The sequence below is a fragment of the Dryobates pubescens genome, chromosome 2, assembly GCF_014839835.1.
Source record: "Dryobates pubescens isolate bDryPub1 chromosome 2, bDryPub1.pri, whole genome shotgun sequence".
Taxonomy (NCBI): Eukaryota; Metazoa; Chordata; class Aves; order Piciformes; family Picidae; genus Dryobates; species Dryobates pubescens.
The window spans coordinates 38,874,113-38,901,064 of NC_071613.1; the positions used below are offsets into that span (position 1 = coordinate 38,874,113).

The 26,952-nt window shown below is 59.4% G+C and overlaps 3 protein-coding genes across 4 annotated transcripts; all 3 read right to left on the bottom strand.

Moving 5' to 3' along the window:
• Positions 1 to 2,997: 2,997 nt before the first annotated feature.
• VIL1 (villin 1) lies at positions 2,998 to 8,701 on the bottom strand. Its single transcript, XM_009911106.2, has 19 exons — positions 8,603 to 8,701; positions 8,304 to 8,378; positions 7,968 to 8,164; positions 7,592 to 7,700; positions 7,180 to 7,290; positions 6,888 to 7,090; positions 6,349 to 6,427; positions 6,154 to 6,252; positions 5,904 to 6,057; positions 5,697 to 5,797; positions 5,424 to 5,561; positions 5,096 to 5,254; positions 4,830 to 5,009; positions 4,575 to 4,720; positions 4,317 to 4,461; positions 3,833 to 4,021; positions 3,610 to 3,678; positions 3,315 to 3,452; positions 2,998 to 3,165 (listed from the first exon to the last, which is right to left on the bottom strand). The coding sequence occupies exons 1-19, from the start codon at positions 8,675 to 8,677 to the stop codon at positions 3,052 to 3,054; spliced, it is 2,481 nt and encodes an 826-aa protein (XP_009909408.2). The 5' UTR covers positions 8,678 to 8,701; the 3' UTR covers positions 2,998 to 3,051.
• Positions 8,702 to 12,303: 3,602 nt separating this feature from the next.
• Positions 12,304 to 16,856, bottom strand: CTDSP1 (CTD small phosphatase 1). 2 transcript variants are annotated; one of them, XM_054175696.1, is made up of 7 exons: positions 16,731 to 16,856; positions 15,253 to 15,395; positions 15,006 to 15,107; positions 14,736 to 14,792; positions 14,126 to 14,218; positions 13,675 to 13,860; positions 12,304 to 13,548 (listed from the first exon to the last, which is right to left on the bottom strand). In XM_054175696.1, exons 1-7 carry the CDS (start codon positions 16,795 to 16,797, stop codon positions 13,420 to 13,422), a joined length of 777 nt encoding a protein of 258 aa, XP_054031671.1. In that variant the 5' UTR covers positions 16,798 to 16,856; the 3' UTR covers positions 12,304 to 13,419. The 2 variants fall into 2 exon arrangements, with proteins under 2 accessions (XP_054031671.1, XP_054031679.1); XM_054175704.1 differs by lacking the exon at positions 14,736 to 14,792.
• Positions 16,857 to 20,798: 3,942 nt separating this feature from the next.
• On the bottom strand, positions 20,799 to 26,734 carry SLC11A1 (solute carrier family 11 member 1). Its single transcript, XM_009911175.2, has 15 exons — positions 26,695 to 26,734; positions 25,982 to 26,115; positions 25,140 to 25,262; positions 24,676 to 24,795; positions 23,820 to 23,926; positions 23,658 to 23,728; positions 23,481 to 23,548; positions 23,197 to 23,352; positions 22,903 to 23,061; positions 22,657 to 22,746; positions 22,379 to 22,498; positions 21,719 to 21,868; positions 21,560 to 21,633; positions 20,989 to 21,142; positions 20,799 to 20,900 (listed from the first exon to the last, which is right to left on the bottom strand). The coding sequence occupies exons 1-15, from the start codon at positions 26,732 to 26,734 to the stop codon at positions 20,799 to 20,801; spliced, it is 1,668 nt and encodes a 555-aa protein (XP_009909477.1).
• Between the last annotated feature and the right edge of the window lie 218 nt (positions 26,735 to 26,952).

Sequence of the window (26,952 nt, forward strand, 5' to 3'; positions counted from 1 at the left end):
CAGCTGGGAAAGAAGTGTTGCCTTTCATTGGATTGGGAGGCATGATGCTCCTTTAATCACGTGTTTCAGCAGGGGGTAGAAGCCTAGTTGCTGTTTTTTCAGCTCCTTCACACTGACTTAGCAGGGGCATGTGTTTCCTTTTGCTGGCATTTACTCATTTCAGAGGAGTTGTTGCTGTTAAGCACAGTAGTTGCTCTTGTTTTAGCCTCTATTCTGATTTCTGCAGCTTAAGTTTTGGAGGCAAAAGACTTCTTTTTAATTAAAAAAAAAAAAAAAGATAATAATAATAACAATAATATCTCTCTTGCTGTCTAGATAGATTTTTGGGGTTTTTAAAACTATTGTTAAGATTTCTCAGGAATAAATCAGCTGAAGCAAAGCAGACAAAACCACCGATTCTAGGAGAACAACAGGCATCCCCTTCCACGCTCGAGGTTGTTGTAGTGGGCTGGCAGTGGGGTGCTACCTCAGTTGCCTCTTCTGACCTCTGCACAGCAGTGAGTGACAGCCAGCAGTGGCCCTCCCCAAGCTGAGTGCGTGGTGAAAATAGACTGACTGAGCTTCCAGTGCCTGCGTCAGGCGAGCTGGGTGGACCCGGTCAGGGTGACATCCTCTGCTTTCCGAGCTAGGAGCCAACATTTGGTTGCAAACGTGACAGAGCCTTTACCTTGCAAGATGCAGCCCAAGTGGTTGTGTTTGTTTAATTTATTACAAAGCATCTTACTTTTCTATTGTTGATGCTAATTTCGGTAGAATTCGGGGCGATGGGGAGAGGCAGTGACTCCGGAGTTGTCCTTTGAACCGATTGCCCCTGCAGATGTGATGGAAGGGACTGCTTTGTCCAGAGGGCAAACCTGTTTCCCCCAGGCACATCCCAGGCCAGTGCTGTAAATAGCCAGTTTTCCTGCAGCGTCAGGACTCGGCTCTGCTTGTTTGGGTGGCAAAGTTGTTTTCTGCAAGATGCTGCACTCCAGTTAATTTATGAATGAGAGCCTTGACTTTTCAGTGCGGTCATATTTGTTGAACAACCAGTTTCTTTTTGGATCGAGCTGCAAAAGCTGATGCTGGAAGCCGGCGTTCCTTGGTCTGTGGAAGGTTCTAGCTTGTTACTCTAGCCATTATCAGTTTGCAGACACCTATTTGATTAATTTAAGCTCGTTTGGCATATGGCAGCTCAGTTGCACTTCCACCCTGGCAGGAGAGTCTTTGAAGCCCCTTCCCTGCAGAAGCCACCTTTCTCCCTGCCTGGCAGCGGTGGGGAGAGGGGAGGAAGATGAATGTGTACTTCTCAAGTGCTGCGCTGCCCACCACCTGTAATATTCCCAGCGCTCACTCTGTCACAGCAGCAAGTTCAGCAAGGTCATCTCTTCCAAGGAGGATATGCATCCTGGGGTGTAGGTAGGTGGAGAAGTTCAGTTGTGGTCCCTGAACGTGTGCACGCTCTTCCTCAGATGTACAGAGCCACAGTTAAACGTGTACCCGCTCCTGCATCAGCCTAGTTTAGTCCAAGTGTGATTCAGCATATAACTCGAGGAACTCCCATCTTGCTGTTCCTCTTGCCCCTCCATTGTTTGATGGTGATAATTTGGTCTTGATTTACTCCCCTACTCCAAGAGGTGCGAAACTGTTCATGTTGGTGAACCAGAGCTTGTGTGTGCAGGTGCCTGGGGAGCCCTGGACAAGCGGGGCTGCACAAAGAGCCTTCACAAAGCCAGGATGAGTTTCCCAGCTGCAGCAGCAGCCTGCCACTGATGCAAGGAGTGGAGCAGGAGGAAGAGTGGGGCTCTCAGACACCTGTGGCCGTGGCATCGCCCTCCACCCCCTGGTGCAGCACCCGTGCTTGGTGCAGCACAGATAACCATCACCCGTGTATCTTCCTTCTCGTCCCACATCCTGAGGAAGGACTGATGGCCAGCCCAGCACTTCCTGCTGTGGGTCAGCACCCCAGCGTGGGACGCATGGGGATCACTGTGCTTCGGTGGGGAGGAGGACACCGAGAATAACTCACCTGCTTTGTTTTCTTTCTCCTGGAGCTCATTGTCCCTGTAATCGCCCTTCAAAGAGAGAAAAAGGAACACGGGATCCCTGGCAGCTGCTGTGCTGTAGCTCTGCTGTTGGACTCCAGCCCTGCCTGCCGCAGGGTGGCCACTGCTGGTTTCTGCCTGCACCCTCCCTTTCTGGTTCTTTACACTGTTGATGTGGAGCAGCACTTTTCTCTGTGTTCTAGCAGACCTGTTCCTATATTCTTTACAGTTTTTGCTCTTGGGTTCCCCTGACCCTTTTTAAATGATGTGTAGATAGATTTTTGTGACATTAAAACCTCTTTATGGACCCTCTCTTGGTTTGTGATCTTATTTCCGTGCTGCCTGTTGGATGCTGCAGGTGCTGGGCGCTGCACCTCTGCCCTGCATTTCCCATTGAGACTTTGCCCAGCTGCCCAGGACCATCCTGAGTTTGTGAGTCACCAGGTGAGGAACATCCCAGCACATGCCAGTCCCCAGCACCCTGCCCTGCTCTGTGTCCTCGAGAAACCCAAGTGGGAGGGAGATGCCCTTGTCCCCTCCCAGGGCAAGGACAAGTGATCCCTGGTGTTTGTCCCCTCCCAGGGCAAGGACAAGTGATCCCTGGTGTCTGTCCCCAGCAGGTGATGTCCCCACACACTTGTCATCCTCTCAGCCTGTGGCTTTGTCACTTTTACCTTTGGTACTGCACCTATTTACTGAAGGTGTGGTGCCAGGTGTACACCAGACCTTTAGCCCCAAGCTGCTGCTGCTGCTGCTGCTGCAGTAGGATGTGGAAGCTCTGGATCCCCAGGGGTGCCTGGGGGCTGGCCAGCTTGTGCCTTGCCCCTGAGCACCATGGGGCTGAAGGATGTGGAGGAGGGGAGTGTCCTTCCCTGTATGGTCTCAGTGCCCAGTCAAGATCCCTGTTCCCCTGCATACCATCTATCTGCAAAATAATCTGCACCTGGGCTGAGCCCAAGGGTCTCCCAATATGTTTTATTTAATAAAAACAGCACACTAGAGGTGTCCCTTGGCACTGGCTCCTGCCCTAGAAGAGTCCTTTTGCCTTTTTGAGGTTCTGTTGTTTCCACAAGGGCAGGTTCCCGAAGGCAGAGCGGCTCATGCCAAAGACATCCTGGAAGTCCTGGTCAGAGAGGTGGTACTGGAGGAGGAGAAAGGAGGTTGAGCTAAAGCTGGAGGGCTTCCTCTCACAGAATCACCAAGGTTGGAAGAGACCTCAAAGATCATCAAGTCCAACCTGTCACCACAGACCTCTCGTTCCCCTTAGCAGCACCCCTGGCCTCATCTCACCTCCTTCCTGCTGGGATCCACACCCCGAGGCAGGTCCTCGGCTGAGGTGTTCATCAGTACATCCAGGGGGAAGGTCTCCAGTTTGTCAGGGACAAGGGTGGTGGTGGCAGTGAAAACCTCTTGTGTGGATGTGAATGCCTGCATTGAGAAGGATGGGGTCACATCAGGGGCTGCCCCACAGATGGAGGTACCAGGTAGCTCCAGGTGTCCCCTCACTGGAGAATATGTCACCTGACAAGGGGCAGAGTGGCTTTCTGGGCCACTTCCCATCCCAGCCACTCCCTGTGCCACTTACTGAGGTGAGCTGCCCAAGGCTGCTTTCATCCCCTAGTTCAGCTTTCAGTGCCTCATAGGAGATCTTGTCCTGGGAAGGGGACAAAAGCACTCAGCCCCTGGGCATGGGCAAGCATCCAGCAATCCGCTGCCCGCACCCTGGAGATGCTGATTTGGAGCAGATCTGCATCTGCTGCCATTGGTGAAGGACCTCCTTGGTCTTTCCAGCCCCCTCCATAACTCACATCCCATTTGAGAGGGTCCCAGGCCAGAAACCAGCCAGTGAAGGTGGGGGGCTCATGGCCTTGCTTCACCACGATGATGGGGGTGTCCAGGCTGCGCCCACTGGGGTGGCTCCGCAGGTACTCCTGCGCCATCACTGCTGCTGCCTCCTTCTCCGACTCGTTGGCACCTTTCCCAATCCAAAAGAAAACCTGCAACGAGGTCACTGTGTCCACCACTGGGGTGAGATGGGGGACTCTTGGGGCTGTGCTTAACCCATGGCTGGGGGCACATAGGGTCTGCCTACAGGGAAGGGCACCAGGTTTCCATCCTCAGCCATTCCTGGAGCAGGGGAGCTGGAAAAAAAACAGCACGGAGGCAGAGATACAGGAGTTTCCAGCCTCCTGTCCCACCAGCTCTAGCTGCTGCAGCTCCTCCACCCACCCCTTGGGGACATCAGCTTGTGGGATCAAAGACAGGCATCTGTCCCATGCCCTCCAAGCTCACCTGGTCCCAGGTGTCCAGCAGGTAAACATCATCCTCCTCCAGGTCATCCTGGGTGAAGTCTACAATCTCTGTGGCCACGAAGGTACCTGTCTTGTTTGAGCACTCAAAGAGGCGAGGGGACACCGAGGAGTTTTCCTCCTGAAGCCTGTTAGGGAGCAATGTGTTGGTGGTGATGGGAATGGGGCTCACCCCCTCTGATGGCCCATCTTACCAGAAGGGTGGGTAGGGACAAGGGACCTCTGGTCATAGGGCTGCTACCTCTTGCTGTTGGCATATTGGGACTTGCCCCCCAGGGCCAGCCAGAACTCGGGTGGCTCCTGTCCTTCTGCAACCACCGGCTTCTCCATCTTGGAGATGATATCGGCCACCGTCTTGCCCATCTCACGCTCATCCCCACTGCAGCCCTGCCAAGGAAGCACAGCTGCTCTGTCACTGGCCCTGGCTGAGGAGGAGGAGATCAGGACATTTCTCTCAGGAGTGGCAGCACACACCTTGGTGCCCAGTGGTACCCACCTTCCCATACCAGAGGTAGCAGCAGCTGGGGGTCTTGAGCACAAAGACATCGTTGGAGTTGAGGGAGGAGGCACGAACAGGCACTTCAAAGGCCTTAGTGTTGTACTCATTGGTGCCATGTACTTGGAAGAGGCGGGTGGAGGCCATGGGCTCCTCCCCACCTGCCCGAGAGGTACCTCCCTGTAGGGGTGGGAACAGGAGGTCACCACCAGCACTGCAGGCTCACCCACCTGCTGCCCTTTAGCCCTGGGCAGCCCGGCACTCACCGCATACACCACCATCTTGCCCTTGAAGATGGCCATCAGGTGGGCTGGCTCCTTGCCCATGGTGACGCGGACCTGCACGGGCTCGTTGTTGTACTTCTGGTCCAGGATGACAGCTTGGTAGGCAGAGGCAGCCAGCTCGTCTGTGCTGGCATGGCGGCCCTGGGCAGCGCGGAGGGAAGCTCAGCACCCACCACCGTCCCCTTTCCCCTCCTGGGAAGGGGGAGCCCTCATGCTGTTCTCATGGAATCGTGCCCAGGGGCGGAGCAGCCCCAGTCCGGGAAGGTGACCCTGTCCTCCACCCATGGGGTCAGTGACCTGGGAGTCTCACCTGCCAGAGGTAGATGATACGGTTCACCTTGGGCCCCACGGAATAGGTGTAGAGTATCAGGTAGCAGTCCCCGCCGTAGAAATGGCCCAGCCACTTCTTTTCCACAGGCACCAGCTCCCCATTTTCCACACGCCAGACCTAGCGGGACAGGAAAGCGCTGCTGCCAGGGCTGGAGCATCCCCCTACCCTACAGCCTCTGGACCCCACTGCCTCCCCTGATACAGCCCAGAGGGTGCCCCAAGAGGGGCTCACATTTGACCCTGGCTGCCCTACCTCCACCTCCCCCGATCCATCATCCACCATCTTCTGCTGGGCAGCCATCTGGGGCTTGGCATGCAGTGTGGTGGCATCAAACTTCACCTGCTCCACCTTGGCTGTGAGAAAAGTAGAGGGCTGAGTCATGTCCCACTGTCCATGGGGGACCTCACAGCCCTCCATCCCAATTGAAGGAGTGCTGGGGAGTTGGAAGGGGGCACTCACCCACTTTGCCCACAGTGTGGGTCTTGCCTAACCCACTGGTCTGGTTAGGGACAGTCCATTTTTGGAAGAGCTGCCTGAAGACACTTGACTCGGACCCATCATTCTCTGTCTCCACACTGATGCTGTCTGGGTAGTTCTTGGCTTTGATGAAGGCCTGAAGAGATTCAGAGCCAGAGTGTGTGCATAAGGTGTCTGGCACCCCAAGGAGCAGTCAAGCTATCCTGTAACCAACCCCTAACCCAGCACCCACCAGCGCCCTGTTCATCGCCTGCTGCTTCTCCTCCTTGTTGGCGTTCTTGCCCTTCCACACGAAGATCCTGAGACCTCCTTGATCAAGGATGTAGCAGTCCTTGGGAGAAGAGACAACAGCAGAAATTAGGACTTTGGGCAGCTTGAAAGCTGATAAGGAAATTGGGCAGCCCTAAGCATCCCATGGGTGACATACCTCGTGCAGGAGCATGTCTTGAGTCAGGGGTCGCGTTGCCACCTCCTGTACAATCAGGTTCCCACTAGCATTGGAGACACTGGCAGGGGAATGGAGAAGAGAGGGGGTTAGAAATGGAGCTGGGAAACCTGGCCCCCCATCCCTACCTTGAGGTGGCAGGATTGAGTGGGGATGACCCATCCCCGTCCCCACCCCAATCATGGCAGAGGTAGAAACCAGGGACACTCTTGCGCCTATGTGCAGCTCACTCATGACCATGAGGAGGGTCAAAGAGGTGTCAGATATGATGGGGCCACCCAGGGACCTTGCACTATGTCCAAAGGTCATGCTTTCACAAACAGGTAGCAACCCTATGGCACCAGGGACGCCTGTTTCTCTCACAGTATCCAAAGGACCTATTCCAACCACTCTGGTGGCTTTGACTCCTCTTGGTGGCTGTCCATGGGGACGGGAGTTGTAGGACATAGCAGAGATGACTGTTGGGTCCCTGTGGCACCCTGCAAGATGCCCCCATGGGTGATCCACCCCTGGCAACTTACTGGTAGAGCTTGAGGGCAGAATTCAGCTTCTGATCCACGTTGTCATCAGGAATGGCTGCCTTGATGTCCCTCTTCTCGCCCAGGACGCGCATGAGGACCTGCATGAGCCCTGGCGAGGCGTTCTCATCCTCACCATCCACTACGCCCACCTTGGCACGGCCCCCACGCTCCCGGTCACGGATGTCCTTGGCCAGGGTCATTGCCTGCACCCCAGGAGAGAAGGGGTCAGCTGGGAGCAGAGAGGAGATGGGCAGATACCCTCTTCCTCCAGCGGGGAACTCTGGGGCCTTACCTTCAGCCTCTCGTTTCGGTTGCTCTCAGGGCCGTTCCACTGGATAATGAGCTGGCCCAGGTCCAGCAGGAACACATCCCCCCGGTTGAAGCTGTTCCAGCTCATCTCCACCTGCAGCAGGATGTGATCATGAGGCTGTCAAGCAGGGGGAAACCTGGGGTCCCCTTGGCTCCATAGCTCTGTCTACCCCAGCTCAATGCTGATACCTCCAGTCTGTATTCCTCCTCCTTACCCCAAGAGGAGCTTTTAAGGGGTGAGGTCACTCCTGAGGCTAGACAGCATGGCCCAACACCCACTCTGTTCCTTTTTTAGGAGCAACTGTGTCATGGGGGCTCTGGCCTTATTCTGACCCCCAGCCAGTATCTCTGCATAGAGGTTGGTGGCAGGGGACCCTCTGCATCACATAACTCACCTCTATTGCAATCACATTCTTCTTGCCCTTCACGTGCAGCAGGCGCTGGACGTTGTAGGTGTTCGTCTCCACATGATTCATACCCGAGGCCACCCCACCCTTCTTATAGCTGTGAGGGACAGACACAGTGTCAGCCCTGGCTTGCTCCCCTCTCACTCCAGTGAGACACTTCTGTGTGCAGGGAGATGTTTGGAGACTCCCATCCACATGGGTGATGGATGGAGCAAGACCAGCTCCAGACCCTCCTGCCTCCCCCACCCCACTGGGAAAGGATTGTCCCCATCCCCACTGAAAATGCCCTCAAGGGAGGCATGCAGAGGACCTCTACCCACCATCACCCACTGTGGGAACAGATCACTGGAGGTGACCAACATACATGAGTCCCTGCTTGAAGTAGGCACGAAAGGTATCACTCTCATGGCCCTGGACCTCACGGTGCTGCACAGCCACTGAGCCCAGGTAGTCATCCATCTGGGTGGTGTAGATGGCTGCTGCCCCTTGCTCATCCTGGCTTGACTCCTTGCCCAGCCAGTAGTGGATGTCATAGCTGAAGCCGTTTCCAGTCTTGCGTGTCTGCAGAACACCAATCCCCACTAGAAGACCCCTTGTGTTCCCAGACCACTCTGGCCAGGGGCATGTGGCCATGCACCCCAGCTTCCCCGACAGGGCAGAGCCCATGCCCAGTCTCCCGCAGGACCCCAGGCTGCCCTACCGACAGCAGGATGTAGCAATCCCCCTCATAGAAGTTGCCATAACTTTTGGTGGGCACTGGCACCATCTCCATTTTCTGCAAAAGGAAGGGAGACATCAGCCCTGGCAGGGACACACCCCCCACCACCCACTCCAGCCCCCCACACCCCACTGCCCCAAGACCTAGGTGGGTTTAACCCTAGGTGCTGCACTGAGACCCAAAACCCCAGGCATTAAGGACATAAAGGGGGAAGCTCTTCCCTCCCACAGCCCACCCAAACAGCTTGCTGATGGGTGCCCAGGCTGTGCCCTCCTCCCCACCTCAATTCGCCATATCTGGATGCCTGGCGTGGTCTTGTTGAGCGTCCTGCTGACTTTGGTGCTGAGCTCCACCATGGCGACGGGTGCTGCAGGCAAGGGGACCTGCCAGAGCATTGGCAACACCCTTGTTAATAGCAGGCAATGTCATTAAGCTCTGGGGCAGAGCCAGCCTGCCATGCCATCTGCTGCCCTGCCTAGTCGGCAGGCAGACAGGCCATAAACCCTGCACCCAGAGCTGTGTGGGGGAAAAGAATCCCCCAGCACCCCGGTGCCAGGGCAGCCAGCACACAAGCAGAGCTACTATCCCCCTTACCCTGGCTGGCACCACAGCTAATGGGAGCTGTCATGGCTTCGTGCCAGGGTCCACAGTGGGCAGAAGCAGGGTGCCCTCAGTGTCCTGCCCTGTGCCCAGGCATGGGGCAGCGCTATACAGCGCAGTAGCCGCAGCTGGGTGACATTGCTGCACCGCGGCCTGTCCCTCCCCAGCACCAGCAAGAACTGCCCTTGCTCAAGCCTGGTCACAGCACAGCCTGGCATGACATGACACAGCATGGCACAGCCACTGCTGGTGGCCTTACAGACACACACATGCACACACTCACACGTGTGTAAGCACACTTTGTCCGCTTCACAGACACAGCCCTCCAAACCTCCAATCCCAACCCTCCTCCGGATACAAGCCCCCCAGGGCATGCATAGCCTACCCCCACAGAGGTGCTGAGTGTGCCAAGGTTCAGCTCAGACCTCTCAGTCTCTGCTCCCCCCTGCCCCAGTAAACCCCACCTGGTTCCACTGCACTGCCCTGAAAGCGCTCACAACCTGTCCTTCAGACCCAGGTGGTGATGTCCCCCCAGTGCAGCCCTGAAGTGGGACATAAGTGGGTCCCCAGGGCCCACGCTCAAGCCACGCTAGTGCCAGGAATGGTGGTGGCTGTGGGATATGCTGCCCTGCCCATGCTTACCCTCCAGCCCCCCATTCCAGTCCCTTACCTTCCCTGCAGGGCTGGGCACAGGTGAGCGTACCTAGGCAAAGTGCTCAGGTGCTACTGCCCAGGAGACCTTTGTCCCATCCTGTGCCAGCCTATACTCACCATATAAGGACAGGAACGGCACAGAGTCAAGGTCCTCACAGTCCTCCAAAGCTTCCTGACACTTAAAGAGCCCCGTTACTCATAGGGTGACTGCCCCCCTACAAGTGCTGTTGCAGCAAAGGGCAATGCCAGGCAGCCTGCCCATGGGCTTGCTGTGCCCAGGGTGTGGCCTGCTCCCTGCCCAGGCCTGCTCCCTTCTTGGCCTTTGGCACTGAGCCCACAGTGAGGGGCGTTTTGATGCTAGCCTTCCACCAAAAAGGCTCCCCAGAGTGATAGCAGGACAAATGCTGACCAGGACAGAGGGGTGTCAGCCACAAACGTGGAGAGGCCCTGATGCCATAGGGATGGGTTATTCCTTTACTCCCCCAGTCCTGTGGCAATGGGGTTTTTGGTGACACCAGCTTAGAGCCACCAGCAGTGCAGCAGCATCTTCCCAGGGCCTCTCCTTCCTTCCCACTCCATGTGCCCTCATGTCCCACTCCCTACCTGTCACATCACTTGATCATCACCACATGGGAACGTTCCCAAAGTGTGCCATCTCCTAATTGGAAGGCTGTATTCCTTCCAACTTTGGCTTTGCCTGCCTGTGCTGGGAGATTCTGCAGCTCCAGACTTGGGGATGGGAAGGGGATGTGGGAATGGGGCACAGGGCAGGGCATAGGGTGGTGGTACAGCTAAGCCCTACCCTGTCCCCTGAGCCCAAACCCCAGCCCCAAGAGGTGCTACCTGATGATGCCCTTGGCATTGGCAGGGAGGTGAAGGGACTAGAGTCCTGCCCAGTGACTCAAGCCCCAAGGAGGTGGTTTTGGGGGACAGATAGGGGTGTGTAAAGCTGGGGGGGGGGGGGGAATTCACGGCAGCGGGCAGGCCCTCGGACGCCTCGTCCTGTCCTTATCTCCTCCCCAGCCCTGCGGGATTACCACAGCCTTATCTCAGCCACACTGCTGAGCCAGCAGCCCTGGCCATGAGCTCCACAGCATCCTGCACGCCGGCCGTCACCCTGGCGCCAGGCCTGTGCTGCAGCGAGCCCCAGATACTCCCTTCCCCCCATTCCAGAATCCCCAGAGTGATGGTAACGGGCTGAACCCGGCCAGGGGGTGCCAGCCACGAACAAAGGGGTGCCCTACCAGCATGGGCTCCGCTACTGCCTCCCACTCCCTTAGCCCTAAAACTGTCCTGTGACCCAGCCCCCATACTCTGCATCCCACTCACGTCCCCTGCGGGACGCTTACCTGTGTGCAGAGCCCTTGCGTGGGGCTCAGGTTTGGGTTGGGTGTGACACCTGTGCAGCTGCTCTCCACTCAGTGGCCGCGTTCCGGGGCAGAGCCTGCCAGTGTGGCACAGGGGTGGGGGGCCCTCTGCCCGCCAGAGGGCTCATCCCCTGCCCAGGCCCCCCAGCCTGACACGAAGGGCCATTAATGAACTCAGTAATTAGTGCAGCCATCAGGGAGGATAGAGATTTCGTTAATGAGGGGAGGCATGGAGCCAGTGAGGGCACAGAGAGGGGTAGAAGAGGCACCCCCACCAAAGCACCCCACCGCCTGCTTGTTGGCACAAGTCTGCCCTCAGTGACCCACAGTCTATGTAGCCTGGGTCTGCCACCTTATTTAGAGGAAGCTGAAGAATGGAGCACTTCCAACACTCCTCTCCAAAGCTTGAAGGGCATAGCTCATACAGTAAATTCACACCCTCCACATACCCCCCCCTTGTTATGGGGCAGGATACCCATCCTTGTATCATCAAGGTCCTTTTTCCAGGAAGGAGGATTAGGATGGGGGTGTCAGGGCAGCTTTGGGAGTCTGCCCTGGAGCATGAAGGCACCCTCCTAGCACTGAGCAAGGAGTAATCCCCCACCACTTCAGCTCAAGGGTGCTCCCTCAGCACTGACTTGTAGCATTCCCCGCTCCCCAAGGAGATTTTAGGGGATCCTGGGGACTCTCTGCCCCCACACTGCACATACCCACTACTGACACGCAGGTGGCTCAGGCTCACACATGCACACACACACAAGGACTCCCCTTTCCAAGATGGTTTGACAGCTTTAATCACATGAAGGCACTTGGATCTGGTCCCCCAGCCCCCCCCATGCCGCCTCTGGCCCCCCCAGACCTCCCACGGGTGCTGCTCAGCACGGGGGCTGTGACCCTCCGATGCTGCAGCACCCACAGCTGCTTGCCGGGCAGCATGCTTTGCTGGTGCCATTTTGACTTGTCTAATATAAAGTGCTGAGTTAACCCTCCTGGAGGGGCCGGAGAGGGCCAGGGGTGCCACAGCATCCCTCCTCCCACCCCGCCACCAGGAGGCAGGGCATGGAGGCTGCCGTGTGGGCAGGCAGGGGTTCCCCCAGGCCTACCCTCCAGCACCCAGTGTTGGCAAAAAGGCTGTGCCGGTAGGAGCTGGCCAGACAGCAGCAAAGAGCTAAAACCCCTCACGCCCCCCTGCCTCCAGATACTGCTCCCCTTCCCTGGCACAGTGATAAAAAGGCGTCTATGACTTCTTGGCAAACCGTTGCTTTCCCCCCTAAAAAGATATGAGACATGGCTCATACCATGATGCTAAAAAAGGCCTGGCTGAGCTCAGCCTCCCCCCACCCCTGCCCCCAAACCCTCCCTGAGAGCCCCCAGCCCCTCAAGGCTGGGAAACACCCTGGCACAAGCCCAACCCCACAGGGGTCAGTGTAACCCCAGGTGGCAGGGAGAGGGAGCCTACAGTGTCATAGGCCCTGGCTGGAATAAGGCTTGGGTGGGGGCCCACTAAGGCTGGTATGGGGGTCCCTCCCCCATAGGATTTGCAGCCTTTGGTGAAGCTGCAAATGGATGGGGAAGGAGTGTGTGGCCCCCCCGTGAGGGACTGGGGCCTTTGGTGACTGGAGTGGCTTCAACTGACAGCATAAGAAGGGGGGAGGCCACCAGAACACCCCCACAGAAAGAAACTGAGGTTGGAAGGGGTGAATGAAGCAGCCTTCAGGCACACCCTTTGAAAGGATGGTGGGGCATGGAGATGTGGTGTTCCAAGGCACGTGGGTGGCATTTGTGGCCAGATACTCAGGTCTGAGACCAGGCTGCTACCTAAAATACAGCCCCTAGGTGGGGGGCAGCAGAAGGCACAAGGAGAGAGTAGGGACAGGTCTCCCCCAAGGTGGTCAGCTGCACCAAGGGCAGAATTAAGGGTACGGTGATGGCTCCATGCACCAAGGCCAGTAAGACCCCTGGATTTTTAGGGGGCAGTGAGGGGTTAACCCTCCTTGTGCCCCCCTGCAGATAGGGTCTGAGGGCTGCCAGCCCCTCCCAGCAAGCAGAACCTGGATGGGGGGGTCCAGTTCCCCCTCAAAGGCAGTGGAAAGCAGCAGCTGCTGACCCCCCTCCTCCCCACTTAGGGGAACATGGAGGGGAAAAGGACCTGAGAACTGTTTTGGAGAGGGGGAACACAGGTTGGGGGATGGGGATAAGACAGTGAGGAAGGCTGAGACCCCCCCCTTAACAAGTTCCCCAGCACAGTGAGGCAGTGGGTCACCCATGGACCCCCTCCTCCACAGAAAGGGGAACACTCAGCTCCTCAGCAAGGGCACCTACATCTCCCACCACCAGCAGGCATTCGTGCCCACCAGGGCTGAGAAGGACGACAGCGGGGGGCACATCAGGACCCCTTCTGCCCCTAAAATAAGGCACCTGGCTGCCACAGCAGTGCCCCCCCCGCAGGCAGCACCTTTGGGGGAGGAGGGGGGGCACTAGCTGTTAGTCCGTTGCTTCTTGAGCACTGCGTACACATCCTCCACCTTGCTGAGCCTCTCGAAGAAGGGCAGCAGGTCCAGCAGCTCCGTGTCTGCCATGTTATCGAACCAGGAGGCCACCGGCACCTGTGGGCAGAGCACTGGGCAGCAGCTGAGGGGAGGACCCCCCCACCCCACCCCCCCACCCCACCCCTCCAACCCACCCCCCCCTCCACATCCCCCTCGCCCAAGCCTTCCCCCGAGGGTACCTACAGCATTATCGGGGTGGAAGATGTAGGATGCAGGCGAGTTGTCCACGATGATGATGCGGCGCAAGTCGCGGCCCAGGCGGCTCAGGTCCTTGACGTAGTTGCCGCGATGGAAGACGCAGGATTCCCGGAAAAGCCGTGTCCGGAAAGCCCCCCATTTATCCAGCAGATCAGCCACGGGGTCTGCGTACTGTGGGTATGGAAGCGGAGGGTCACTGGGGCACACCGTGCCCACCCCACGGTGATGACGACACCCAGCTCTTCACTGGCGCCAGCTCACCCCATGCCTCAGTTTCCCTGACGAGCGCCTTGGAGAGGCAGGCGGCGGCGCCCGAGAGTGGCACTGCCTGCAGGTGACAAGGGGCCAGCAATGCCCGCAGGTGCAGGCAAGGGGAATTACGCCACCCAAAGGGTGGCTGGGGAGACCTGTGGTGGGGGTTAGAGGGAGCACCCACCTTGGCCAAGCTGGCAGTGAAGAGCACGCACTCGAACAGCTCACCCATGCGCTGCAGGAACTCGTCCACGTGTGGCCGCTTGAGCACATACACCTGTGGGGAGGGGGCAGAGGGCTGTGTACCATGGGCACCAGCAACCCAACCCCCCATTCCACACCCTCATGGCCACCTGGAGGGATACCCATGTCCCTGAAAGCAGTCAGTGGCTCCCTGCTGGGTAAGGGGAACACAGAGCTGCCTGTGCCCTGCAGGCTACCTTGCTTGGACTTGGGACTGCTACCTCCCTGCTGGTATCTCTGCGACGAAGCATCTAGCCAGCTCTGGAACCAAGTAACCGAGAACAGGCTGACTGCCCAGACCACAGCCTATCCTGGATTACTTGAATCCAGGGCCAGCCGCTGCAGTAGGGCATCATGCCAGGACCCCTCTTAACTCCCCACCCTGCTGGAAAGAGGGACTGCCCACCTCTGCCTCCCAACATGCCATCCCTGCCACCCTGCCACCCCTGACTGCCCCTCAGTGCAGAGTGCTGGGTCTGTTCCCAGTCCCTGAGGAGGGGGCAGAGGAGACTGTGCCCCAACCGCCAGGCACCTCACCCGTGTCCCATTACCTGGTGCATGATGCCATCTATTTCCACGGGAATGATGAAGTCAGCGTTGTTCACTGGCTAGGGAGGGCACAGGAGGGTCAGCACCAAGTGGATACCTCATGCACAAATGCCCCTTTGCCCACCACACACACCCTGCCAGTCCCAAGCCCATTCACAGGGATACCCCATCTCACCCAGCAGGTCTGCTGAGTGCTGGGTGCCTGAGTGCAGAGTATCACTTGGGGGGGGAAGAGGTAGGGGAAAAGCTGGGGGTGCTGGGGTGTCCCCCACCTTGAAGGAGCTGTGCACCAGTGTCTCATCCAGGTCGATGACCACACAGAGTTTGCTGGCATCCTGTGGCTTGATCTCAGGCAGGAGATGTTTGACAGCAGCCTATGATGGATACACACACACAAAAACCTATGGGCTCAGTGGGGTGGTGAGGGGCACCCCTCACCTCCTGCCCACTCCAACAGGGGGCGTGCCCTGCCTAGTGCCAGGTTAGGGGTGGAGGGGGTGTTCCCGAGGTAGGAGGTACCTTGGGCAGGGCCCCATTCTCCTCCACCAGCAGTGGGGCACTGGTGGTGCTGGCACAGGGCTCCCCTTCATCGCGGCACAGGCAGCAGAACAGAGTCTGGAGAATGCTGCGACTCCGAGGCTTCTTGGCAGGGGCCTGGGTACCTGCCAAGGAAAAGAGGGCAGAAAGAGGGGTAAAGGGGCAGGGGCACCCCCAGCTCCAGCTTGGTGAGGTGAACTGAGGTTTAGCATGTGGATGCTGGACACAGGAGGTGGCAGAGGGATCTTCCAGAGCTCTTTGGGCTCATATCAGCCCACCGCACCCTTCCGGTCACCCTTCCTGCCTCACCAATTGCCAGCGCCGGGGCAGCACCACAGACACAGGGGAGGTTTGGAAAGCCACAACATCCACGCGTGACCCCCGTGGGCTCCCCCACGCTGCTGAAGACTTTAACAGAGGGAGGCTCTGTCCTCAGGAGAGACCATGGCCTCTGCGGCACCGCCAGGGCCGGCAGCGGATCCCCGGCTCGACCCCGCGGACCCTCTGCGGGGGACACCGACCCATGCAGGGTGGGGAAAAGCTGTGGGCGGGGTCTCGCAGAGGGAGGCGGGGCTTACAGCACCCCTTTTCCCCGCCTCCAGCCAGCCTCCCTCTCATTGTCCGACTCCAGCTTATCGGAGGCGAGAGGCCAACCCAGGCGCAGTGCCCGCCCCTGGGCTCCGTTCCCGCAGCGCTCATTGGCCGATCGAAGGGAAACTGAGGCAGAGGGGTAGCTCCTGCCCGACCCGGGCTCCGAGGGCAGCGCGGTGGCTCCAGTCCCTTCCCCACCGGCCCCGCGGGCCGGATCCTGCCCCTGGACCGGGATGGGAGTCGCAGCTCCCCCGGTTGTGCCCCCCAGCAACCCTAGTAGCCCTGTGGGACGCCCCACGGCAAGGGAACCCGCAGGCCAGGAGCTCCCTGGTACGGACGAAGCCCGTTCCCACGCTTTCCTCCTCGGCCCTGCCAGCTCCCGAGACCGGCGGGTAGAACCTCAGCGACGGGTAGCGCTCCCCGCCAAACCCCCTGCACTGGGTGGGCAGGATCCCAGGCTGCAGCCTGGTGTCCGGCGAGCGTCCCCCCACCCTCCCCAACTCGGTTTTACCCCCGCCACTGCGTGCACTGCCCCCGCCCGGCTCCGGAGGAAACCGCGCAGGTACCCCGAGCGCCGCGGCCCGAGCAGCGCCCCGAGCACCCCAGAAGCCCCCACAGAATTCAGGAAGACCATGCACGGTCCCCCGCGCCCAGGCGGGTGCAGACAACTCCGCTCCTACCTCCCCGTGCCCCAGCCCTTGGGCAGCGGAGTCTCACCGGGCAGGGGGAACTGGCTGAGACCGTCCGCAGCTCATCACATCCTCCAGAAGCAGCCACCCACAGGTCCCAGCCCCCTCAAATACCGGAGCCATGGGGAGACACCCCCCCCCACACTTCCTCCTGCACCGGGGAGGCGGGGGGGTCATTACCTTTCTCCTGCAGCGGAGCGCTCCCCTCCTCCCTGCTAACCTGGGCGATGATGGACTGGTGCTCCATGGGCGCCCCGGGGAGGGGGGAGGGGGGGCAGTTGGGGGGGGGAGGGGTGCCCCCCCCCAGAGCTGCCCCCGGTTGGGGGACGGGAGGCGGGGCGGGGGCCGGCGGCGGCGCGGGGTGGCGGGCGCGGGGTGGCGGGCGCGGGAGCGGCGCCGCGGAGGAAACTTTGTTACAACATGGAGTTTCCTCCGCCCGGGCTGGGGCTGCAAACATGGAACCCGGGCGCGGTTTCAAGGAACCCCTTAAAAGGGCAACGACGGATGGGGGGCCCTCTCTTCCTCCTCCTCCTCCTTCTTCCTCCTCCTCCTTCTTCTCCTACCCCTCCCATCTCCGCTCGCCGGCACCCGCCCCGCAGGGGAGGAGCAGGGGTGCCCAGCCGCGGAGCCGCCGCACACGGTTGGCTGGAAAGGACCCTCCCTTACTGTGTTTTGCTGTTCTCCACCGCACTGGGCTCCCATACGCCACTCCTCCATTCAGGGTTAATAGAGCGGGCGATGAGAACTGCTATCACCCTCCTCTCTGCTGTCACCTCGCCATCCAGCCGGCAGCCCCAGGGGAAGAACCCTCTTGCAGCCACCCCCGCCATACAAAGACTCCCCCATTCCGGGTGTTTTCTGGAGCAGAGACCCTCTGGACCCTGTGGCGCCAGGCTGGAGGGGTTCCTGTTTCCCCTTGGGAACACGTTCTCTCTTGCCAGGGCAGGCCAGGATACGGGGCAACAGGTGATGGGGGACAGCACCAATACGCATGAGTTTTTTCATTTATTTTCTTCTTTCTCCTCCAATTCCTTAATTACTTACTTTTCCCCCTAATTAAACATGGAAAAAAATTATCTGTATGTACTCCAACCTTAGTGATACTGAATACTGAATACTTCCCCCTGCAATTGCTCTACTCTTGTATTCGGTGGGGGAAGCAAGACTGATTCCAGGTTTTCTCCAAAAAGGTCTTACTGGGAGCTTGAGAATGCAACAACCCCCCATGGGAGAAACTCGTGCCACCCTCCAAGCCCCGCCATGAGCAGGCATCCCTCCATTTTCAGACCCTTCCCCCTACTCTGCAAGCCAGAGCAACCTGCCACCGCTGTGCTCCCGGACAGCGTCCATCCCTTGGCGGTTTCCATCCGGTCCTGGTCACCTCTTCCCTTGCCATCTCGATGGCAGGATATGCTGTGTCCTCTGTCAGCTCTGCCTTGGGGGTCGAAGCAGGTTGGCAATTCCCTGTCTGAGCTTGCTTAGGGTCTTTCCACCTGTCTCAGCTGTGGTTTGGGAACTTCAGGGGCTAAGATCGTTCTTTCTGGACCCGGGGAGGTGGGACCAGGGGCACTGGCAAGGCAGCAATGCCTGCAGTGTCATAGCCTGGGTACCTCTCTGCCACTCCAGATCCCTGGGCCTGCACCTTTTTTGTATGGGGAGGACAGTCTCTGGGGAACAGGGCTGGGAGGGTACCTGATGCCCGTGACAGCTTTGAGCATGAGGGAGCACGACATATGCCCACAGGTGACCCCTCTTGGAGACAAGGTTTGCATTGGAAGAGATCCCCCCTGGGGAATTAGGATACTGCGGGACCATGCAAGCAGTGGAAACGTTGACAGAACAAAAGCAGGTTCACTCCTGCATCTCCTCCACCTGCCTTGACAGCAGGCAGCGGCCATGCCCGTTTCCCTGCTCATCTGTAGTGCTGGACAGGGAGGCAGCTGGCTCCCCTGGCCATGCAGCCAGACTGCCTCCCTGCCCAGCAGCTTGAAAAGGAAGAGGCTGGGCTTCCTCCTCTCTATTTTGGGCTGTCCTGTGCTGCTCCTTTAGCCCAGGTGGAACCCGGGCAAGATGCCTGCATCATCCCTATCAGGCTGGCTGGGCTGGCCTTGGCCTGTTGGAAGCTGCTTACCGTGGGGATGGCTGTAGAGGCCACACACTGTCCCCTCCACGACCCCTGTTGCTCTAGTCAAATCCTCTCCCCAATAAGCCACGCACAGGCAGCAGCCCCCATTCAGCCAGGCCCTGCCCAACCTCTAATAATGCAATTAGTGAAGTCTCCAGGACAGGCGCCTGCAGTACAGTTGGAACGACAGCTTTGCTGTATGGGGCAGTTTGGGTAGCTGGGGAGCTCAGGAGGACGTTGCCCCCATCCTGGGGCTGTGGAACAACCTGAGGATATGGAGCTTGTGGAGCTTCTTTCTGCACCCTCAGCCCAGGTGGGAACAGGCAGAGCTTCGCTGGATGTGTGGCTGCATGGGGTAGGCATAGGGCAGAAAGGCAGACGATTGCTGTCAGCCAGGCACCAAGAGGCTCCTCTCTGCCACTTCACTGACCCCACGCTGTGGTCCCGGGTGCTGTCCCCTTTGTCCCAGCTAACCGTGTCCCTGGGAGCTGTGACCCATCACGCACCGGCCTACGGAGCGCAGCCCCACGGCCGGGACCAGACACCTCCTGCTAAGAGCCAGGCGCGGGCAGGTGTCCCGGGGCTGGGAGTGCTCTGGTTCGAGGGGTCCGGGCACAGACACGGCGACCTCTTCCTCCCTGGACCCTGTATCCCACACCTCCCAGGATCCCGGCCGCTGGGGACGACTCTGAGACACTCTCCCCTGCTGCCGCATTCAGGCCCTGGGAGCTTTCCAGCCCTGAACCCCATAGCAGGGGCATTCTGTGCTGCCTCTTGCAGGCACTGTGGCGCTGCAGTATTCACCGGCCCTCTCCCCGAAGCCGGTGGCAACCTCGGCGATCCGGTGTCGGCTTGCACCGCATAGTCGTGTGTGTGTGTGTGTGTGTGTGTGTGTGTACATAGGACCCCGCCTCTCGGTGGGGCCCACCACGCTCGCTCCTCCTTCAAACAGCCCGAGGCCGGGCCAACGCGGAGGCGGGGGGGGAGGCACCGCCCCAGCCCGGCCGGCATCGCCCTTTTAAGGCAGGGGAAATTCTTCACATAAACAAGCGCGGCCCTTGGGAGCTGGGGGGTCTACTTTCTGGAAGCGGGGCATGGAGTGGGGGGTGCCAGGCCCCCTAAGTTCCCCCTCTCCATGTCCTGACCAGGGTGGTTTGGGAAAGGAGATTTTTGGAGGGAGAGGGGGTGCTAGCGAGAGGGGGGAGCCTTGAAACAGCCAGGGAGCGTCTCGCAAGTGCGGACCGCGGCGGGGGGCGAAGGGCGGCTGGACCCCCCCCCTTCCCCCTCCCGCTCCGCCCGCCCACCGGGGTGCGGAGCCGGGGGCAACGGCGGCCCCCGGGGAGGGTTCAAGTGGCCCCGCATCCGGCGAGAGCAGCAGGCGGGAAACGGGGCATCCGGGTCGGGGAGGGCACGGTGGGGGCCCCTACTTCACCCTTCCCCTCCCCGCGGGAATGCAACGAGCTGGGATTGAGCACCCCTGTCCCGCGCCCCGACGGCCACGCGTGGGTGGCTGTGACACCCCCGCCTGCCAAGTTACTCGCTGCCCCAGGGGAGGTTTGGGGTACAGGGGGGCCAGGGAGGTTCCATCCCGGTCCCGGGGGCGCCCAGCAGCAGCGGGGCTGAGGCCAGGTTACAAACACAGCATTTATTAACCCCATTATTAGCCCCCCTGCGCTCGAGTTGAGGAGCCCCGTAGGGGGGTCCGGGGGCTGGGGCCAGTCCCGGGCAGCAGGGTTGGCAGCTTCGGGTCCTCAGGGGTTGGCCCCGGCGTGCCTGGGCGCGGGCGGTGAGCTATGGTTAGCGGTCTCGGAAGGTGATTAACGGTCCCGAGCGGTAATTAGCGGTCCCGGGAGGTGATTAGCGGTCCTGCGTACCGACGATTCCCGGCACTAATGAGGAACGGAGGTCTCCAGGGCGGCTCATTCTGCGAAGCTTCTGTGCCAAGCTCCCTCTCCCCGCCCGATTTCTAGTCTGGGGGGACTTTTAAGAAGCCGAGAGGGTGGTCTGCACTACTACTTTGCTGGGTGCGTCTCTGGGCAGGATATCATCCCTGGGCTCGGTGCGGCATCAAATCGGTGCCCGGGGGAGAGACGACACAGGACAATAAGGGGGGACGGGGTCTGTCACCTGGTCCCTGCCAGCGAGAGGGAGACGCCGAAACTGAACTGCCTGTGGTGGTCCCGGGCCAGGAACCGGGCTCCGTGTGCGATGCTGCATGTCCAGATCTAGGGGGGCACAGAGGGCAGATCGATGAGCACTCCACCCAGGACACGGTCCCCACTCGGTTGCCCCTTCCTGTGGTGTCAGCCCTACCAGGTAGGCAACAAAGACCACATAGGCGGCCAGCAGCAAGCCCAGGGGGATGTAGTACTCCAGTCCCTGCAGTGTGAGCAGAAAGTCCACCACGAAGTAGATGTTGATGGCACAAACAAACCCTGTGATGATGGTCATCAGCATTTTCCACGGGCTGTGGGCAGGTGAACAAGCATCAGCACCAGGATAGAACTCCCAGCCCATGTTCCAGCAGGCACAGAGGTGTGGAGGCTCTGGATTTATAGCTGAGTGAGACACCAGTGAGGTGGTGCAACCCATGGCCATACAACACCCCCGTGCCACCATGTGGCATAAGCTTTGCCTGCTCTCCAAATGCAGGGCTGGCAGTGCCAGGAGGATGCCCAGAAGGACTGTCTCTGGCATTGGGATGAGGATGAAAAGGGTAGTGCTAGAGTCTGTCCTGTTCTGGCTTCCCTGAGCAAGGGGAACAAACATGCCCCCCACAGCTGCGCCCACAGAATTGCTGGAGGGGGCAGGATGAGACAGAGCGCCTGCAACTAGGGTATCCCACTGTGTCCCTCTCTGTGCCTCCCCCAACCCTGGCACTCACAGGCTGTTGGTGAAGTCCTGCATGAGTGGGCGCAGGCTGGTGAAGGTGAGGACAGGAAGGACGGCAAAGGGCAGCTGAAAGGAGATGGAGGTGAGGAGGGCATGGCCTCCAGGCCGGTGTGTTGGGAGGCAGGTGATGCCCCCGCTCCACTCCCTTTACCAGGATGCTCTGTAGGACATTGAGCAGGTCGTTCATCCCTGTGAGGTGGCTGACATCCTTGAAGGCAGCCACGAAGACAGTGGGCAGGATGGCAAAGGAGCGGGTGAAGAGAACCCGGGCGAAGCGGGACCAGCGGAGCTGCAGGAAGCCCTGGGGACATCGCAAAACACGCACCTTCGGCCCTCGCCTTTTCTGGCGCGCCATGCTCCGTCCAGACCGCTGGCTCAGAGGAACATGGGAGGCATTGCCTGCTCCTCTGCGCCGGGGCGCGGGCCCTTGCAGGGCGGCTGAGTCCCGCTAGGTGTCAGCTCCAGCTCATTAAACAAACGATCTCATTAGGGAAACACTGCGCGGAGCACCCACTGGATGCCTCTGGGAGGGGGTGTCACAGGGTGCGGGGGTGGCCATGCAACGGCAATGAGTGGGCTCTGTCCACATCCCACCTCTTGAGCACCTGGGACTCTGGTGCTAGCAAGCTACCCCCCACCAGGTGGACAATACCCCATGCCCAGCTCCCTGCAGGAATGGGTGGGCCATTAACTCTACCAAATACCCTGGGGTGGTGGTGGGTTCTGCCCATAGAAACCCTACCAAGAGCCCACCTCCCCCTCAAGTCTCTGCTGGGGATAAGGTGATCATGCTGGAATACTTGTCCCTCACCTCCATGACAAACTGCCCTGCGTAGGTCCCGGTCATTGTGGAGCTCTGTCCAGCTGCCAGGATCCCAATGGCCCAGATGTACAGTGCTGCTGCCCCAAAATAGCAGCCCAGGATGACACCCTGTGTAGGGACACTTCCATGGGGACCTCAAAGCATCCCCACCCCAGGCACCCCCGGATCTCCTGGCTTTCTAAGGTGGTCATGGCAATTTCCATCCTCAGAGAGGAGAGTGCTGTGTCCTCCAAAATGCTCACTGAGCACAGTCCTGGGCTACTCACCCCCTGGTAGATATCCACAGAGACCGTCTCATTGTTGGTGGGGAAGATGCCAGCATAGTGGCTGACGCTGCTATTGACACACTGGTTGTGCTGCAAGGCACGAAGGGCACAAGGGTGGTGGCCACCCAGTAGCCCCCAGAGATGAGGGAACCCCCCCCACCCCCACTCCCCAAGTGATACTCTCTGTGCTTGTCTCTACAGCCAGGCACAGCCATCACCTCCTTGCAGGAGTAAGGTGATACTTACCACATCCTGGTTTCGCTGGTGGTAGAAGGCCCCACCAAAGACAGCCATGACAAAGAGATTGATGAAGAAGGAGATGAAGAGGGCCAGGCCAGACTCAGTCAGGAAATACATATTGGCCTCTTGCACTGCCTCCTTCTTGGAGCGGTCAATTGCCCGTGTCTGGGCACAGGAGGTGACATGGGTGCCACAGGGTCAGGTGGGCAACCCTGTTCCACAGCCAGGGGCATATGGTCCCCACCAAGTATCCCCTGAGACAACAGGGTGGCAGTGCCCTTGGCAGTGCCTTGTCCTCACCTTGACCAAGGAGGAGTGGAGGAAGATGTTATGGGGCATAATGATGGCACCAACGATGCCCACGGCCTGGAGCAGCTCCTTTTGCCCACAGCCTGGGCAGTAGGGTAAGAAAATGCCCTTCAGCACCTCGATCTGCGCTGGTCTCACTGTCACATACTGGGGACCAATGGGAAGGGGCACTGTGAGCTGCTCCCTGCTGCAGCTTTGTGCCAGTGGGGATGTCCCATGGGGCACCCTTGCCAGCACCCTGTAGGGAAAGGGGTGTCCCCAGCTTCCCCCTTCACCTCGTAGCCAAAGGTCAGGGCCATGACAGTAATGAGGAAGCCAAAAAAAGCCTCCAGTTTGCGTAGCCCTAGAGGGGTCAAGAGATGGGGTGGGACAGAGCAGGGGACACTGGAGCTGTATCAGCACCAGGACTGCCCAGGTGAGCATCCCCACTGTCCCCCCACCTCAGCACTCACCATACTTATTGAGGAAGAGGAAGAAGAGGGTGTCTATGATGGTGATGAGGACCCCAGCCCAGAGGGGGATGCTGTGGGATGGCAAGGGATGGTATTAGATGCGTGCCCCTAGGCAGAGCGGGGCCATGGGGGACGCTTGGGGGTTCCTGTAGGGCAGCTCACTGGCCGGCTGAGAGCAGGCTGAAGGCGATGGCTGTCCCAATCACCTCCTGCATGTCAGAGGTGATGATGGCGATCTCGATCATAAGCCAGAGCAAGACACGAGGTACCTGGAGGGGCCAGAGCACTGTGAGGTGCCTAAGCCGACAATGGGGCTTGGCCCCCGCTGAGCTGTCCCTGTCCCCAGCTTGTGGTAGGCCACCCAGAGCAGCAGGGGAACCTCAGGAGAGTCTCCCCAGCCTCTCCCATGACTCAGGGTGCAAGATGAGACTAAATCCCAGCCTGTTCCCCCTCCTCATGCCTGCCTCAGAAGGAGATGAAGATGAGACCTAGCGGTCTGGTTATAATGCTTCTGAAGATGTGCTGGGGCAAAGGGAGGTACTCTGCACTCCTTTTCAGCATCTGGCATTTAGCCAACACCTCATTGCTTGTTCCCCCCTCAGGATCCTTCTGCCTAGATGGGACTCCTCCTTTGCCATGTGACCCTCTCCCTAAGCATCCCCAGCTCCTTGCACCGATGTGCCTTGACTTGTCCTGCGTCTTGGCTGCGCGTCATTGCCCTGACACCCAGGCTCACCCTGTTGGGGACACTCTCATGTGTCCCCAGGTCAGACAAGGACACCAAGGCAGCTGCTTCTCCCTGCCTCAGCCTGGGCCCCTGTACCACAGTGGTGTGCAAGCACTAGGTAGGGGGCACGGGGGCTGGGCAGGCTTTGGGGAGCCACTGGGAGATGCAGAGCTCACACAGTATCTTTTCTGCTCCTCTCCAGCCTCTTGAGTCCCTGCCAGGCCCATCACAAACCCAAGCTGTGGTCCTCCCAGGCTGTGACCCCTGGAGGTGCTCCCAGTGGCTGCTTACCTTGGGGTAATAGAGGTAGCAAATCTCGCCCAAGTCCTTCCCTGTCACTACGCCCAGGCGGATGGCCAGGCGCTGGCACAGCAGCCCCAGGACAGTAGCCCACAGCAGCACCCACAGCAGCTGGCGGGGGGGTGGAGAGCGGGGAGGAGGCAAGGAGGCAGCAGAAGCTGAGCATCAGGCAGGATCATGCTGCCTGGGGCTCCCAGCAAGTTAATGAATCATCCCGGGAACATGGGGAAGAGAACCCAAAGGAGTGGAAGTGGTTCCCAGCCCAGGAGCAGGGGTAGCCTCTTGCACTGCTTTGTGCCTTCTTTCAGCGCCAGAGGGCCCCCCCCGCACCCCGCGTCCTGCTCTTCGGGCTGAGGAAGCCAGTTTGCCATAGGGCTGGGTGGCCGTTGGTGCAGGAGAGATTACGAAACCCCAACAGCTTCCTGACTTCGAGGCCGGGGGGGCCCCGGGCTCACCTTGAATCCTGCCACCGCCCCGCACTGCAGGTCTGACTCCACGTTGCCCGGGTCCAGGTAGGCGATGCTCATGAGGAAACCGGGACCGGTGAAAGCCCACAGTTTCCTCAAGCTGAAACTGGGCTGGGACGTGGCAGCAGGTCAGAAAGAGTTGCTCCCATTCAAAACCAGTATCTTATCTCCCCGTTGCACTCCCGGGCCCCAGTTCTAGGAAGCCCTGTGCTGCCTGCATGAGCATGTTTCCCACACCAGGGCCATTTCTCCCTCCTGCTTTCGGGAGTGAACTGCTGCTCCCCAGCCCCTCTCCATTAGCAACAGTGCCAAGAGCAGTGAGATTCCCCCATCCCACCCAGGGACAGGTTGGACACTGATTTGCAGAGGGGTCCTGAGACTGTCAGGAGCAGATCCCCTGTAGGTTCCTACTGCCGAGACCTGTTTTTAGCACCCTTCCTGGCAGGAGAGCTCCAGTGACTTTCCCTCCTCTCTTCTACCCCCTGTGACTAGCTGGGTATGGAGGCTGGTGAGGGAGCACGCAGCCTGGGAGACCCCTACTAGACTGGTCACGGGTGGCCCAGAATGGGGGGACCCAGGAGCTGTGTGAGCAGCAGGGTGATGCCTGAGGGCTGAGTAGCAGCTAGTTGCTGCTAGTTTCCTCACCTGGAAACCTCCAAGCCTGGGGCTGTGACTTGCCTGAGACGGGTCTAGGGATGTTGTAGTCCCCAGGGCATGTGCCCCACACTGTTGTAGCCCTTTGCTCTCCTACCTCAAACTTCTTGTGGTACCAGCTCCCTGCCCCACCTCTGCCCACCCTCAGACAGAGGTGCTAGCCTTGCAGCACCTACCCCATTGCCCTTGGGAATGTTGATGAGTTCATCCAAGTAAGTCCGATCCAGAGAGCTAGGGCACTGCGGGGGCGTGGGGCTCTTGCCAGTGCCGTAAGTCTGAGCTTGGCTGCGGTTCAGAGACCTGGTGAGGCCTGGGATGGGTGAGGAAGAGGAGAGGTGGCAGCCCACCAGGGGTCAAGGTCACTAGTGGGCTGGCAGCCTTGGGACCAGCTTCCCCCCAGTGCCACCTGCCCAGGCCCAGTGATACCCATGACAGACTCTCATCTGTGTGTATGTGGGGGGGGGAGTTGGGGGCATGGTGGCTATATGGTGGCTGTCAGTGGCTACCCAAAAGGTTTGGATACCACCTTCAGCTCAGATGTGCCTGACAACCTCCAGTCTCAGCCCAGTCTTCACCAGTCTAAGAGCCAAGTACATTTCAGGCCAGGAGGGACAGAAGAGGACCCTGATCTGGGCTCTGCTGCTGGGTGGGCACCAAGCAAGGACAAGAAGCTAGTACTGTTTCCAGTCCACTACTAGCCCACCCACGTCCTGGGAGCATGGGTGAATCATTGATGGGCTGGGGGAAATAGAGGGTAGGACTTGTGGGGAAGTCAGGACAAGCTAGAGAGGATGGTGGCCAGTGGAGTGAAGGAGAGCAGAGCCCCAGGGTTCCAAGGCAGAGGGAAGGGAATCTAGGGAAGGAAAGACCCAAGTGTTCTGGGGCTCACCTGGCTCCAGCGTTGCTGTGGATGAGCCCAATCCGGACATGGTGCAGAGCAGCCCTGATCTCGACACTGGGTGCACTGCCTGTCACTCGGTTTTTAAAGGATCCCCCAACTTCCCCCCCGACCCTGAGGAGGAGGAGAAGGAAGTGCTCCTTCCCCACTTGCTGATCTGGGCTGGGAAAGGGGCCCTGCTGGGGCAGGGTGGGTGCTGTGGATGTGTGTGGCTTCAGTTTCCCCACTCTGTGCCAAGAGCAGGGGACC

What these genes read in the sequence shown, in the direction of transcription:
- VIL1 (XM_009911106.2), bottom strand. Translation starts at nt 8,677, where the DNA reads ATGGTGGAGCTCAGCACCAAAGTCAGCAGGACGCTCAACAAGACCACG. An exon ending in TACTTCAAGCAGGGACTCAT is followed by an intron (nt 7,701 to 7,967) that starts GTATGTTGGTCA and finishes TGTCCCTCACAG; the next exon opens with CTATAAGAAGGGTGGGGTGG. An exon ending in AAGACATGCTCCTGCACGAG is followed by an intron (nt 6,253 to 6,348) that starts GTATGTCACCCA and finishes TCTTCTCCCAAG; the next exon opens with GACTGCTACATCCTTGATCA.
- CTDSP1 (XM_054175696.1), bottom strand. Translation starts at nt 16,797, where the DNA reads ATGGAGCACCAGTCCATCATCGCCCAGGTTAGCAGGGAGGAGGGGAGC. An exon ending in AGAATGGGGCCCTGCCCAAG is followed by an intron (nt 15,108 to 15,252) that starts GTACCTCCTACC and finishes TATCCATCATAG; the next exon opens with GCTGCTGTCAAACATCTCCT. An exon ending in TAGATGGCATCATGCACCAG is followed by an intron (nt 14,219 to 14,735) that starts GTAATGGGACAC and finishes CCCTCCCCACAG; the next exon opens with GTGTATGTGCTCAAGCGGCC.
- SLC11A1 (XM_009911175.2), bottom strand. Translation starts at nt 26,734, where the DNA reads ATGTCCGGATTGGGCTCATCCACAGCAACGCTGGAGCCAG. An exon ending in GCTACCTCTATTACCCCAAG is followed by an intron (nt 23,927 to 24,675) that starts GTAAGCAGCCAC and finishes TGGCCCCTCCAG; the next exon opens with GTACCTCGTGTCTTGCTCTG. An exon ending in ACCAGCGAAACCAGGATGTG is followed by an intron (nt 22,747 to 22,902) that starts GTAAGTATCACC and finishes CGTGCCTTGCAG; the next exon opens with CACAACCAGTGTGTCAATAG.